At 38.3% G+C, this 16,140-nt stretch overlaps 1 protein-coding gene across 1 annotated transcript in view; it reads left to right on the forward strand.

The window, feature by feature from the left end:
• MTHFD2L (methylenetetrahydrofolate dehydrogenase (NADP+ dependent) 2 like) overlaps nucleotides 1–16,140 on the forward strand; it is a 135,897-nt gene that overhangs the window by 62,778 nt on the left and 56,979 nt on the right. Inside the window, exon 6 of the mRNA XM_039230925.1 lies at nucleotides 2,393–2,485. Within this exon, the coding sequence (XP_039086856.1) occupies nucleotides 2,393–2,485 (93 nt within the window). The remainder of the gene's footprint in view (nucleotides 1–2,392; nucleotides 2,486–16,140) is intronic.

Below are 16,140 nucleotides of genomic sequence, written 5' to 3' on the forward strand. Positions count from 1 at the left end.
GTGTTAGCTATACCATTTATTCATAATTAGAGCAAATATGATTTACATTTTGTCCTTCACCCCAACTCTCATTTTTTAAGTCTTAGTTTTATGATTAAATATATTCCAAACTTTCCAATAGTCCTTTTGCTGTTTTCCTCAGATATATGATATTGATTCATTAAAGTTAATCATTTAGCAAGTTCTTTAAGAAAAACACAGAAACAGTATTCCCTGAGGACTTACAATTTCAAAATTGTTTGTAACCTTTATTCTTGGAGACTGATTTGACTGTGACTCCCAATTTTTTTTTTACATGAGTCTCTTGTAAATATTGCTCTTCTTTTTTCTGGAATTTAATGTACAAATCTGAGTTTTTGCTCATAATATTCTTTTTTTTTAACCTTTATAATCCAGCCACTTTACTGAAAATTTTCTCAGTGTTGACCATCATAGGTCAATTTGTATGGATTCAAGTCTTTTTTTCCCCCCAGGTCCTGTGACTTTACTTTCTTAATTTTTAAATTTTTGCCATAACGTTTGGTCATAATGTTCAACTTTCCCATTGCAACACTTTTTGTTGTTGGGTGTATTGATATGTTGGTAAGTTATTTTTTTAAAAGGTTTATTTATTTATTTATTTTGAGAGAGAGAGAGAGAGAGAGAGAGAGAGCACAAGCAGGGAAGGGGCAGAGAGAGAAAGAGACAGAGAAAGAATCCCAAGCAGGCTCCTCACTGTCAGCACAGTGCCCGACATGAGGCTTGATCTCCCTAATCTTGAGATCATGACTTGAGCCAAAATCAAGAGTCAGGCACTTAACTGACTGAGCCACCCAGGCACTCTGGTATGTTGGAAAATTCTCAAAAAAAAAAAAAATCCTTCTTTTTTTTTTTTCCCCCTTGGGCCTGCCATTTTTAAAATGTTTTCTTTTATTTACCAAAAAATATAGTAAAGTTCACTCTTTTTGGTATACCATGACATGAATTTAGACAAATGCATAGAGTCATGGAACTCCATGAGACTCCTGTCACCTCCAAAATTCCCATGGGATGATGTTTACATAGCATCCTTTAATTCTGTGTCAGATTCTTTTTCTCTTACTTGTCATTGAGTGAGTTAGATATCTTGGACCTCCTGTTTGTGCGGTACTTCTGCTGGGGGGTTGCGGAGCAGGTGCTGGGCAGCCTTCAGATTCCTTCTTCACCACTTACACAAAGTCAAACCCCTTCCTGTTGAAATGGCTCCTCCGTGTGAGTCTGTCTGTTACGAGGCCCTGTGAACTATCCTGGATCTGCGAGGACTTCTTCTGCCTTTATTTCTATCTTCTCTGCTACAGAGAAGAGATATATTTAGCATTTTGATGTGAACCCTGCACCTTCAAGCCATATGTTTTTGCAGTCATTTTCAGAGATCGGTCGCTACTGGCCATCTTGTTATTTTCTGCATTTCTTTGCTGCCTTTCTTCCTCTGTGGTATATACTAAGTCCACTAGTTCTGAGTAACTCGCACATACTTTTTGGAATCTATGGAAGATATGTCTTTCTAGTTTTGCCAAAAATGAAGATTATACAGTTTTTGTTGTTGTTAAATGTATAGCATTTGTAGGTTATCTAGGAGAAGAGACAAGGTGCTATCTCACACAGCCATGTTCTGACCGGAAGTCCTTTTTTGACTACTCTCATCCCTGCCTTTCTTTCACTTCTCTTCCTTGTCTCACACTTTAAGCACTGGAAACCCTCAGGCTGGTAACCTCTCTTATTCATACATCAGCCATTAAAGCATGTATGAATATTTCCTGTTATACCTAAGACCTCCTCATTATTTACTAAACACACAATTTCAAAGTTGGCCCATTTTTTCCTGTTCTTCTGATGGCCTGGAATGCCCTTTTCTTCTTTCTCTAATTACACAAGTATACCCTTGCTAACTTTGATACCTAAAAAAAGTATATTGCTTCTTTTAGGAAACCTTCCTTGCTACCACCTCAAGAGGAGGCAGAATTAACCTCTCAGCTCTGCTCCCACAATGTATTGCCCCATTTGGGGTACACTTATTTTGCTGTTTTCAGAATGTATATACTTTATTAACAAGCCAACGAGTATCCCCTGCATTTATATATTAACCTTTCAATACAGAACTTCAAATGCTGGGTTTCTAGGACCTTAGAACTCTGTTTTGATGGCCAGCACATACTCTCATTTGGTCTTATTTGATTTTCCACTGGTTAATTGAAGGGTGTAATATTTTCGGCCATCTAGGTTTTCTGATCTAGCTTTTGTTCTTAAAGTGTTGTAATTGTTTCAAAACAATTTTCCTACTCTTAGGATATAACTGAGTCTCCTCTAGAACTGTAACAGTCATAACTTTTGAAAAAGCTCAGTAACTATTAATGGAAGCTCTTCTCCATTCCAGGTGATGCAACCGTGACAATAGCTCACAGATACACTCCCAAAGAACAACTGAAGATCCATACTCAGCTGGCAGATGTTATCATAGTAGCTGCCGGTAAGTTGTTAGTGGCTGTTATTTGGCGGAATGTCATCAGTAGAGTAATTCTTGCCCTAATTGCTGCCATGTCTGTAAAAACGGCATCTTGGGAAAGTTCAGCATATGTATGACTAACTTCCATCGACTGGATTCTGTCTCTCGGCAATTATTATATTGGTTCGTTGTGCCTACGTTAACATTTGTCACTTCATTATGGAAAACCCAAATAGTCTTTGGAATGAAAGATTAAACACATGAACAAATGTGGAGATTGCCAGTTCTTTCCTAGACATGGTTGATTCTAAATATGAATGAGTTATGGGGAGACTGGTAGGAAATGCTCTTGAAAAGCAGGACTAGGTCATGTGGGACCCTGGTAAGGACTTTGATAAAAGCCAAGAAAGGCTGAGAGCAGGAGACTGACATGGCCTGGCTTATGTTTTTAAAAGAGTGCTTGCTCTATGTCAAAGGGTATGGATTTGAGAGGGGCAACAGTAGGAACAGAGAATAGTTATTGTATTTTCATTCATTGGATGTAGGATTTTTCCTAATTTTGTATTCAAACATACAAAAATGATCCTACCCTTTACTTCTCCCTTTATTCTAGCTACATACACATGGTACTTTTACATTGCAGACAATTGTGACTCTTCTTGTTTATCCAAGGCTCGAATGAGAGCCTTTCTCATCTTATCAGTGAGATATTATTGGTATTTTCTAGACTTTACATCAGAATTTTTGAGTAGTTACAAACTATGAAGGCAGAGGAAAAGTTCTAGGAGAAACTTAGTTTGATGAAGAGGATAATGATCATTTAAATTAGTTTCAACCAAATTTAGTTTACTTTCTTATTCTGATACAGACCCTTCTCTGGAACTCAGAATATACATGTGATGACTCCAAGTAGAGTAATTTGCCTCCGGATAGAGTAAAAATAGAAATATCCCCTTTTCCAGAGGCCCCCGGTAAGCTGGCACAGCTAACTACATTTCCGGTTTTTCTGAGAATGACATTGGATGATATTAAATGCAAATTTTTGGACAGGGTTGAGAGGAATAAGACAGATATTTAGAGAAGCGATAAATCTTTTTCAGACCATAGATAACATTAAATGAAATACTGCTGCAGCAACTGATATATTCATAGAAGGCATATATCTCATTGACTTTTTATAAACAGTTGGATTTACCTACAAGAATCAGAATTCGGTGAGTAAAGAGGAATTTGGTCCTCTTTGTTCATCCCAGACTTTAGACAGAGTGAAGTTTACATAATTTTCACAAAGTGCTACTTGACTCTAATGTTAACTTATAAAGAATATTTTGCAATCTATCTTCCTTTATACTTATCAGTTATAATATTGAACGAATGTTTTCTTCTAGTGGGGCAAAAATCCCTCGGTGTGCATTCGTGCTTATGTTTTTCTTGTCATGAGCAATGGCAGATGGGTGATCCTCTTTCAAGAACCGCTGGCATTCTCTTATGAATAAAGCAAACTTTATGTCCTAGTCCTTATCGCCATCACTCTCATCATCCATCAGTGTCTCTTATAGACTCACTGTTTGCTCCTTTGTAAGGGCCTAAATCAGCACTGAGTACAAGGTGTTAAAAAATAAGATGGGAAAAGAAAAAGGCAAATGAAGGAAGGGAAAGGTAGGGATGGACCAAGCCTACATAAAACAAGATAGGAGCCAGGACGTACTGAGGCTCCTAGGTGTAGAGACAAACACTGAGGCTCTGTCTAGCAACCATTCCAGTCAAGGCATCCTGCTACCACCAGGGGGCACCCGTCAGGTGCCAGCTATTCTAGACAGCCACACTCCATCCTCCATGGAGTTGAGCACACTCCGTGCTAGTCGTGGCTGGAGGACATTTTGGATGAAGGTAGTGTGAACGGGTCTTGTGCCCTGCCTCATATTCCAGCTCTAATGCCTGTAACTAGACACAGAGGTGTACTGAATGCTAGAAGACAGCCCTATAGATAACCCTGCAGTTGTCCTGAAGAAATAAATACTTGGATGATGGGAAGTTGGGGGAAAATATTGACAGTTCATAAAGAATAACTAAAGATTGCTACATTTCCACGTCCTTATTAATCACCTGGTGAATTGAAGAATAAAATATGTGGATATCGGTACATTACAGTAAAATTCTAAAGAAAGCACGAATTAATATCAGTAAGAAACTCCATACCACCAGAGAATAGGAATGAAATCTTACTAAAATGACCACATCTTGAATTATGTGTGGGAAATAAACATACAATTAGCAGTGGGTATTAAAGAAGGAGATAGTGATCTAATGGCAGAGGTAGCTGGAACAGGGAGGGCTAGATTGTTGTCATAACTAGAATGTCAGCATATATGGAAGCAGTCCCATCTAGAAGTCAGGAAGAGAAGGAGTGGTGCATGATGTATCAGAAAGATCGATAATGTCTTTCGACAATGTCTGAGGGATGACAGGAAAGAATGTAGTGAGTGATGAAATCTCCGAATGGGCTTGCAGAAGAAAAAAGCAAAAAAGGAAATCATTGTGTAAAGATCCGGAGGCATGAATAAAATTAGCTTATGTTAATATTAATCTCTCCCTCCAGCTTCCTAATTTCCTGTAGTCCTATCCTTATAAGCTTAAGGATGATCATTTGCTTTTTGAACACCTCTCCGCACATTTGAGACTTAATTTCAAAGCTCAAATCTGAACATCAGACCCTGGCAAACTGTGCATTCTGAAATAAGAAGCTTCAGGTCCCTACTCAAAACTATGCTCCAAGTTCACAGAGAGAATTAATCTGTTTCTAGGGCACTTTAGTGTACCACATTTATGGCACTTAACACCTATTTGTGGTTGTCTGTCACCTTCACTAGATTCTAGCAGGGATGGGACTGGTATTTTTTTTTTTAACTTGGTACATAAGTGCTTCAGACAATATCTGACACATAGTAGGTACCCAATGAGCATGTGCTGTATTCATTTGGAAATTACCACCAGAGCAAGGACTTCTTCAAACAGATACAAATTTAGCTGATGAATTTTTAAGAATATAATTTTTTAAGGTAGAATGAATCATCTCTCTAGTTATCGGTCATGTCACATAGTAGTGGCATTATTTTGTAACTACTAAACATTCCTAATTTGTCATTGTAAAGTCAATTGATAAAGTCATAACGGTGAAAGATTTGTTCATACAAGAGCAGTTTGTATCATTAAGTGGATGCTTGGATTGATTTGATTTGAAATATTAAGATTAAGAAATTCTGAGCAGGGTGAAGAAAGTAAAGAGACGGTTGTAGACACCTAAAATATAGTAAGACTATTAAGCAGTTGAATGGAAAAAAGTGGTTTAAGGGAAGGCCTCATTGGCTCTGTACAAGGCTAGTGATAAATAAGGGAAAGCCAGCCAGAACAGGGCACCGATGTTAAGAGTGTGTTAGAAAATCCTTTGACTCAGTTATATCTCATGCTTCCAGGAACTGGGGGAAACCCTATTCTATAAAAGTTCTAGGAATCTTCATTATTCAAGCAGCATAGGCAAGTTTTTTCCAGACATTGTCCAAAAGACCCTCTACCCATGTGAGTAAACTGGAACTAGCTTCATTCAGAAGATGAGCTGCTGGGTCAATGCCACTTGCATATTAACCTCTGGATACAGAGTGTCATAGTTGGTGAAAGCTGGCGTTTTGTCCACTAAGCCATCCCCTCCAGCGTGATGAATGAACCTTCACAGTCGTAACTCTAGCGTCTCTATTGCAACACTTTTAATGATAGACACTGTAATATAAAACAGGATAAATAGGCAATTCAGTAGAGTAATTTGGAGTACTCAAACTTACTTGTCATAAAATAAAGGTGACCAACCAACTTCTTTTCACGACTTTTCCCATCATATCATCAAGTTTTGGATACACTACCATCAAACATCATCTTAGGTTCTCAATAGAGTTTTCCCTCTGGTGGATTTCTTCTTCCTGGGAGCAGGGTTAATAATTTTCAGGATGGTGGGACACTGAGACATTCCAAGGGGTGGGGCATGGAAACCATCTGTTCCACCATCCACAGCCCATGCAACTCGGGAGCAGAACTTGCTTCCTTACAGCCCTGGGTGCTTTCTGAGTGGATGCCAACACATTTCATGGTTTCACTAATGCTAGTGTTCTTTCCATATCTTGTTTGTTTGTTTGTTTAAATTTTAATGCTTTTTTTTGAGAGAGAGAGGGAGGGAGACACGAGCGAGGGAGGGGCACAGAGAGAGGGAGACACAGGATCTGAAACAGGCTCCAGGCTTTGAACTGTAGGCACAGAGCCCAACACGGGGATCAAACCCACAAACTGTGAGATGATGACCTGAGCCGAGGTAGGATGCTTAACAGACCGAGCCACCCAGGTGCCCCTGCTGGTTTATTTATTTATTTAATTTTACAGAGAGAGAGAGAGAGAGCTCAAGCAGGGGAGAAGGGCAGAAGGAGAGAGAAAGAGAGAGAGAGAGATTGAGAGAGAGAGAGTTTCAAGCAGGCTCTATACTCAGCTCAGTCCCACAACCACAAGATCATAACCTGAGCTGAAATCAAGAGTTGGACGCTCAACTGATTCAGCCACCTGGCCACTCCTCCATACCCTATTTATTATTCTCCATATTGCCCCTGTAGCCTCAGTTTCTCCACTTAGGAGTCCTTCCTGTCTTCCTAAATGTGTCACTTATCTTAATTTTGTCAATTCCTTTCAGTGGCATAGAGTAAGAATCCCAACTCTGCCACTTGCTAATGGTGTAACCTTGGTCAAGTCATCCCATGGCTTTGAGCCTCAGGTCTTTGGTATGAAGAGTAATAGTCTCTAACATAGTATTGTGAAGCCAGCCAATCCAGGGAAGGAATATGGCACAGCACCTAGCATATTGCAATGCCCAATAAATGTCATATGCTAATATGTTGTATGTTGGCCCTTCTTAGGCCATTGCATAAGAATTTAAATAATTTAGAAATAATAAATCAGTTGACTCTCAAGCTACAACTTTGAAATAACTAGGGGAATATATTTTTGGTTGTTTCTGATACTAACATAGTATCAAAGTTGACTGGTCATCATAAATGTAAATAAATTAATAAATGAAGTGACTTACAGGTAAGAGACCAACTTCATAAAAGTTTTGTTTTTACTTAAGATTTATGGCTTCTTGGGATGACAGCAGCTTTTGCTCATAGCTGCGTATTCTGTTCTCCCTGGATGAGTCCCTCATTGCCTTTCTCTTTTGGAACAGTCTGACTTTTGGGAGATGTTTGGGAAGGAGAGACACTTAGCTGAAGGGGTTTATTCTCTCAGACCTTTTTCCACCCTCTCAATCTCTCTCTCCCATTCTAGCCCCCACAGTCCACCCCCTGAGCCTTCCTGATCCACAATAAAGAAGCTTCCTCAGTGTATGAGTGAAGCTGCTTGACCATTGACCATTTTCCTAATGTCAGTAATAAATCCTTACCGTAAGAACCTAGCAAACAGGTACAATAAGCCAGTCAAAGTCAACCACAGTTAACAGTTTGATGACTGGCCTCCCACTATTTTATATTTACATGGAAATATAAATATTTACACACTTCTTTCACCCTGCCTGTACCATTTGCATTTCACACCTCCACACCATGTACCTGTTTCTTCATAAAATGCATTCTTCTAAAACATGATTTCTAGCGACTCCATAGTATTGTAGCTGACAGGTTTAATTTATTTATTCAGTTCTTGATCGATGGACATTTAGATTATTCCCAGGTTTTTGCTATTCTGAACATTGCAGTAAACAGCTGTGAACACCTATGATTATTTGCACAAGGAACCTGTAATATTTATTATAATGGTCTTAAGTGCTTTATTTGCTAATGAATGGTTACTTGTCTTCTCAAAAAGAAAATTAATATTTAAAGCTTTGTGTATAACAAAAACTATATATGTATATGTAATACCAAGTGATATTTTATGCCTCCCATGTGTGTTGTTAAACAACCTTAACATGTACAAAAATAATAGACGTGTATTATTTGTAACGCCTTCTGTAGGCCTATAGGCCGTTACACGTCAGTACGCCACCAGGCTTTAGGCATGCACACAGGAGGATGGCAGGTTGTGGCGTAAGGAGAAGGAGTAAGAATAGGAAGCAGGCTGTGTGGTAGAGCATGGCTTTAAGGCCGGGAGGATCTGGGTTCAAATCCAGTGTAATCCAGTTCAAATTTAAAACCCACATTTAATTCTCTGGGCTTCATTGTAAACTATTGTAAACTCGAAGTAATAATACTAATGGCACAGGCTGCCATAAGAATTAAGTGCCCAGCTCATAACTGGTGCTAAAGAAATGTAGTTTTCCTTCCCTTCGGTCCGACATTGTGTTGTGACCCTCTGACTAAAATTACAATATGCTTTAAATGAAAATTTGTCCTGCAGCACCAAAAGGATTAAGTTGCCATCACTTTGATACGTAGACTGTAAAATGTGCACATGAACTTGTACATTTTTCCTTGACCTGTGTTATCCTCAAAGAAGCAAAAATATCCCTTCCCCAAAAATGAGCATCTAAGAAGCATCCCAAGGCTTTATTTCTTTTTCTTTGTTTGCCTGGGATCCTTATATTTCTTTTCCCCAGCTGTGACTGAATGGACTTGTAAAAAAGGGATTTTAATCTTTTCATCACGAAGTGTTTTTAGTTGATATCAATATGTGGGAAGCAGAGGTCTATCTTTCTTTGAAGGTTCTTTGTTTTACACATTTGTCTACTTCCTGATTTTCTTGAGCAAAACAAGTGTTCACCAGCAATATCTAAGGGCACTTCAATAAAGAGCAATTAGAGATCTATCTTTAGAGATCTATTTTTATTATGGAGAAAGAGAGATTTTCTTTGCAATATATTTTGAATTGTTAAATAATAAGGTCATCTATAGCTAATTTTACTTGGTTGCATATGTGTGGATCACAGGGAAGAAGATTCAAGATAATGTCTCTAGCCATTGGCATTATCTCTGTTAATGTTTTCAGGGCCAGGTCTTTAAAAATGTTACATCATAAGGTATTAAAAATGAACATCATTAAAAAATGCACATCAAAGTGAGCAAAAGAACAATGTTAATGCCTATACAACTATCAACCAGATTTGTCAAATCTGAATATCATTAGAGATGTTTTTTAATTTCTACATGCTGTACATTTCTGCAACTTGTTTTGTTCTGATTAATGTTATGTTTTAGAGATTTATTTATGCAGATACAGGTGGGACTGTCTGTATGATACTCAGTTGACTGAGTATCCATTTTCTGTTGATAGATACGCATGTTATTTCTAATTTACTGCTATTACAAACAGTGCTGTGTGGTGTAAGTCTGGTACATCAACACACATTAATTTTGCCTCTGCTTATATCAGGCCCTACATCAGGTGCCGGAAAACAAAGATACATAAAATATAATTCCAGCTCTTGAGAAGTTTGGAGTCTAACAGGAAAAGATGTACAAACAAATTAGCATTAAACAGTTCACTAATACAGTATTAGAGAGGTGTGTGTGTGTGTGTGTGTGTGTGTGTGTGTGTCTATCTATCCATCATCTAGAAAAAGGGAAACAGAGAAGGAAGAGAGAGAAAAACAGAGACCAAGAGAGACAGAGACTGAGACAGAAAGATAGAGAGACAGAGACCAAGAAGGATGGAGACACACAGAGAAGGAAAGTCAGAGACAGAGATATAGAGGAAGAGACCAAGACTGAGATCAAGACCAAGAACGACAGAGAGAGAGCACCACTGAGGAGAAAATGAGACCTGCTTCACTGATTCTGAAGAGGAACGGATCGAGCTGGGTCCCACCCACAGCATGAATAGGAAGTCACTGGGCAGAATCCAAAGGAAGGGGACTTCTGGAAGCATAGAGTTGAAAAACACTATGCACGTATCAAAGAAAATATTACATGCCTGTCAGAATGATAGATGCCTGTCTGTGAGCAGTTAATAATGAAACTGAATATTTAGGAAAGACCAGACAGCAGAATAAATGAAGGGATTTGGATTTTATTCTGTGCACCGGGGACAACTTTTAAATAGTTGTAGGCATTGGAGTAACGTGATCATATTTAAATTTTAGAATAGTTACTCTGGTAACCTCTGGGCAGGGATGAGGCTGGAAGTTGCCCTGATGTGGCTGTACACTAATACGGGAGTAGTTGAAAGTGAGACAGAAAAACAGAAGGTAGATGAGAAAGTCTTTCTGGCTTCGCATCCTGGGTGTATGGTGTGACCATTGACAAGGAAGTGCACATAGAGAGGGAGCAGGTTTGGGAGGAGTCAAAGATGGGTGGGTACAAGTTTTGAAATGTAGCAAGATAATAAAAGAGGAGAAGGAGAATAGAAATACGGAGGACCTAGATGAGATACGTGATGAGTACAGAATAGTGAGAATTACAGGGACGACATGAAAGTGACAGCATTGAGGGAACAGCATTGAACCTCCATTAACCAGGACCGTGAATTATTTATCTTTGTATTTTTTGTACCTAGTGAAGAGAGCCTTGCACTGGGGACTAGAAAACTCACTGTGGAATGAATAAGCTTCCTTCTTTAGAATTCAGGTGCTTGGGCTTTTTTTCCTAGAAGTCGAGGAGAGCCTTCATAGAAGCAGATGATCTCTTTCAGGTCCATTCAGCCTTAGATTCTCCTTAATACCTTGTTTGGGGCTGTTCCACTTCATGAAGGCTTAATATGGCATTACATCAGCACCCTTGACTCAGACCTTGCACCTGCAAAATTCAAAGGTAAGGCAGAGAGGAGGCAGAGAAACAACTGAGAAATGATGACTGTCTTCAATGAAAGAACAAGAAAATATTATAGCTTTCCCTTGTAGTGTGGGTAAGAACATGAGCCCTTCTTTGGTGAAGTCATCATTCCTGTGGTAGATTCCGAGTGTGTGGTATTGTGGGATGTCTCCTCCAAACGTGTGTTGACTGGCAAAAAGTGAAATGATTTCACTAGACCCACAGTCAGTCATTATTCGTTGTGGCTTTGCAATAACATCCATTCGTCTCATCCAGGAAAACTGAAAATAGGAAAAAAATTCAGGGATCAAAACGTCACATATCAATGCTTGCATAATAATCCACACAGAGGTGGCATTTGAAATGGGCTGTGGAGGATCTGACTGTGTGCCTGGCTGCCTGCTTTAGGTGTGGCTTGGGCTCTGAAGGGGAGCAAAGAGAAGTAAGGAAGCACTCTGTTGGCATAGATCACCTCGGGCACCTTTCTATGAAAGTCCTTTCTTTTTACCCATTTATATAGTCAGAGAAAAGTTTCTGGCTCTGGAACTTCATCTCACACCTAAGTGCATTTACCCCAAATTTATTTCTGATTTGGCTAATTAATAATTGCTTGTTTTAGAATGACTTACCTTTGTTACAAAACCTGAGGATTGATGAGTACTGTGCATGAATTTGGGCTTTATGACTGGGGTTGGAACAAATTCAAATAAGTCATAGTTCTTCTCTGAGTGTGCAGATTGCAGACAATTCACTCTTAATATCCTACAAATGTGCACCCATTAAATCAAGATAGTCATCAATATCAGGGATCAGATACTACACTGCAAAAAAAGGCAGGTGCATTTCAATAATACTTCTACTGAGTTTCTATTGTGTTACATAATTCACACTTTCACTTATTTTTAAAATAACCACTATGATTCCTTGTCTCTGTAACACACACACACACACACACACACACAAAACACATAGACACACACACAACAAAGGTTACATATAATATACATTCTTCCCAGGATAGTTGGTGAGGATATTTGTGGTGAAATAATGTGGTATACCATGTCCGAATGAATGAGAATTGCTTCTTGCATACTATGAGTACCGTGAGTTGTTTTAGGTCACTAAGATATCACCCCAAATTTACTTTATTTGAATAAAAAACTATTTGAAGGCATTTCCCCCTCTGTTATAAATTTTCTGACTTTTTAGTGGCAGCTCTGCAATACTGAATGGCTTGGAAAGAACTCAGAAAATGGCACTAGTTTACCATGGGCACCAGACAGTAAACTGGGGTAAATTTCTTAAGATACAAATAAACAGATTTAGAAATTTGTTATGGAGAGAAGCTTGTGAATGGACTTTATTTCAGTTCCCAAAATACTGTATGTAGGAATTTATCCTAAAGAGAATTGTAAGGAGTCTTACCAAGATGATATTCAAAGATCTCCATCACACATTCATCTCTGATTACCAAAAGTTGGGAACAGCATAAGCATCCAACAACATGGGGATCTTTACTCTGAATGACGGTGTGGTTATAAAAGGGAATTCTTATGGCCAATTGTATTTGAAAATAATATTAGATTGCATCTATGATAAAAAATCCCAATAGGAACATACACACACACACACACACACACACACACACACACTGACAAACAGAAAAACAAAAGAGGGAAGAAAAAATACAATTTGAATGGCGTTGTTACTTCTGACTAATGGGTAATAAGTGATAGATAAATGTAGATTCCTTTTTCATCTTTCTCTGAATTCTCCACATAAATTCTCCTCAAGACACATTGGTTTTATAATTAGGAAAGGCAATAAAAAATATTGAGATGATTCATTTCTGTTCCTGGCAAGATTCTACTGGCCGTCCATTGTGTTCTGAGGCTACTGACCTTTTACTGTGGAAGAATGTGGGAGCGGTTTGCGAAAGTGAAATGGCACATCTCCTACAGAGTGCCATGTATGCTCATTAAGTGGCTTTTCATGGAAGAAAAGAAGAAATGAGAAGAGATGTGACTGGATGAACGGTCTGTGGTGTAAATTATATCTCAATAAAGCTTATTAAAAAAGAAAGAAATGGGAAATGGAAAGACCTGGGGATGCTAAAACTGAGGGTGATTGTGGCTTTTAAATTCCTTTTCAAATATATAGTAGAAAGAGGTCATCTAATTTTCAGTTAGCAGCAGGAGGACGGAGTGGGGCAAGAACATGAGGAAAAGAGATAGGAACGGAAACGCTGTCCCTGCCCGCATAGTAGTTCTGACCTCTGCCTCTGCCCTTCTGTTTTGAACATTCCCTGCTGCTGAAGTTCTTGCCTCACGTCCCCGGGGCTACTCACATATCATCAATACCTCCTTCTGCCATTGTCAGCCGAGGGCAGATCCAGATTTTTAACGGTAGCAAGCTTTGCAATAAATATGAGCACATTTATGCACGTTTTTTGCTCTTATATAAATATTTTATTATTTTAAAAAATGTTTATTTTTTTATTTTGAGAGAGAGACTGTGTGTGTGTGTGCACACAAGTCAGGGAGGGGCAGAGAGATAGGGAGAGAATCCCAGGCAGGCTCCACGCTCAACACAGAGTCCTAAACGGGCCTTGATCTCACCACCGTGATGTCACGATCTGAGCTGAAATCAAGAGTCAGACGCTTAACTGACCAAACCACCCAGGCACCCCATTGCCTATTTTAAACATTAGGAAAACCTATTTAAGTTTTCAAATGATCAGATTTATCTCCAGCACTGGCTAGTTTTTGATGTTTCTTATAACACATGTACAAGGATATTAACAGATTTTTTCTATAACATTAAATAATTAGTACATTCTCATATTTCTGCGTATTATGAGATTTTTTTAATGTTTATTTATTTTTGAGAGAAAGAGAAAGTGCATGAGAGCAGGGGAGGATCAGAAAGAGAGAGAGACAGAGGATCTGAAGCAGGCTCAGTGCTGATAGCAGAGAGCCCAATCTGGGGCTCAAACTCACGAATCATGAGATCATGAACTAAGGTGGAGTCTGTCACCTCACTGACTGAGCCACTCAAGCATGTCCAAGATTATTTTTTAAAGTGATTATCAAAGAAATTTAAAACAGTCTTTGAATAGAGAGTTTTTAGGATAGGCATTTCATCCTTTTATGTAAATATCAGTGTTTATATTTTTATTTTATTTCATTTTTTTAAGATTTTAGTTTTAAATAATCTTGACACCCAACAAGGGCCTCAGACTTACAACCCCAAGGTCATGGGTCACATACTCCACTGACTGAGCCAGCCAGGCACCCCAGTGTTCATAATATTTATTTTGATATTAAAAATGACAAATATTTATTAAGCATTTCTGAAACAATATATTATTTGAATCTCACAACATCCCTAGGAGGTCAGTAAGGTTACTATCCTTATATAATAGATGCAAAAAGTCAAGGCTTCAAGTGAACTGATTTGCCCATGGCCATGTGATCCAAGCCCGCAAACCACATCTTACTCTAGACCCTCCAGTCTTGAGTCTTCATTCTGCTTTTGGCTGTTCCTGCCATGATTTGGGGAAGTGAGATATGCTTTTATCTTCCTCGATTATTTGCTTTATCTTATCTGCCAGTGTTACAGTCATCGCAAGAGCAGGCATCGAGCATGCAGAGCTGCTTCTCAAGACTTTGTCGTTGTGTTGGTCACACACCGCATTTTCTTAGTAACACTTTCTGATGGAACCAAAGGGATGAATTTAAGGAAGACAAAAAACTAGCATGAGTTTGAATTTGCAAAGCCTGCAGAGTTGTGACTACAATTCTGTAAGTCTCTGGAGTAAATGACATTTCACTTTCATGGATTCAGAAAGCAAAAAAACCTTGGCATTTCCCTCAGCTGAGTAGAGTATTACTACATCTTTTTTCCAATTCTGCTTTTATGAAACACAGCCCGACCACACATGTCCCTTTCATGTGTGGCCATGATGAAGAACATACTCTCAAAGAGTGATGCTGACAATCTGTAGGAATTAATAACCTGTTAAAAAAGGGCAAAATTATCCCCTCATCTTCATTTTTTTTTTTTGCCAAAGACCTATATTTGTTTCTAGTGAAATGTGTTTCCATTGGAAAAACTTAAGTTCCTGATACATTTTTTGTATGACTCTGATAGCCAAGGAATTAATTTATCAAAACAAGATTTTTTGCCTCTTATTTATTTTTCCATAGTCATTACATAGTTCCCTTTTTTCTTCAAATTTTTATTTAAATTCTAGTACATTAACATACAGGGCAGTATTGGTTTCAGGAGTAGAATTCAGTGATTCATCACTTACATATAACACCCAATGCTCATCTTTTCTTATCATCAACTGTACCTCATTAGGGATTCTGGCCTATAAACTCGAGATGGAAACTAGTTGGTATATTGCTAATCCTAGAATAATTATGTAAAGAAACTCCCAACCCTCGAAGAGGAGAAAAAAAAATGATTGACTAATTTTGACATTGGTTTTCTAGAATTCACTGGAGATTATAGTCCCATAACAATAGTGGCTAAAACAGGTAAAATCAGGGCAATTTTACTTCATTTATATGTGATCCTTTCAGCCAAATTTGATTTTTACTCAACCGTAATAACTAGAGATATTCACAAACTAAATTGAATTGCTAAAATTGCCAAAAGGAGATTAGTAATGACATTTATTTGTGAAAGTTAATTATACCTTGATTTGTTTGGGGACAAAAATAAGAGGTTTGAAGCGACTCATAAAAAAAGACAGACATTTTAGTGACATAGAAAGAAGGTCACTTACAGTAGTTTATTGTCAGTAAAGCTGTGTATAACACAAGATTCATACTGCGTTTGAGATTTTCATTAGAAAACTAAGAAGCCAAAGGCGATTGTCATTCATCGAATGCTACC

Source organism: Hyaena hyaena, unplaced genomic scaffold (assembly GCF_003009895.1).
Source record: "Hyaena hyaena isolate Hyena2069 unplaced genomic scaffold, ASM300989v1 scaffold_54, whole genome shotgun sequence".
Taxonomy (NCBI): Eukaryota; Metazoa; Chordata; class Mammalia; order Carnivora; family Hyaenidae; genus Hyaena; species Hyaena hyaena.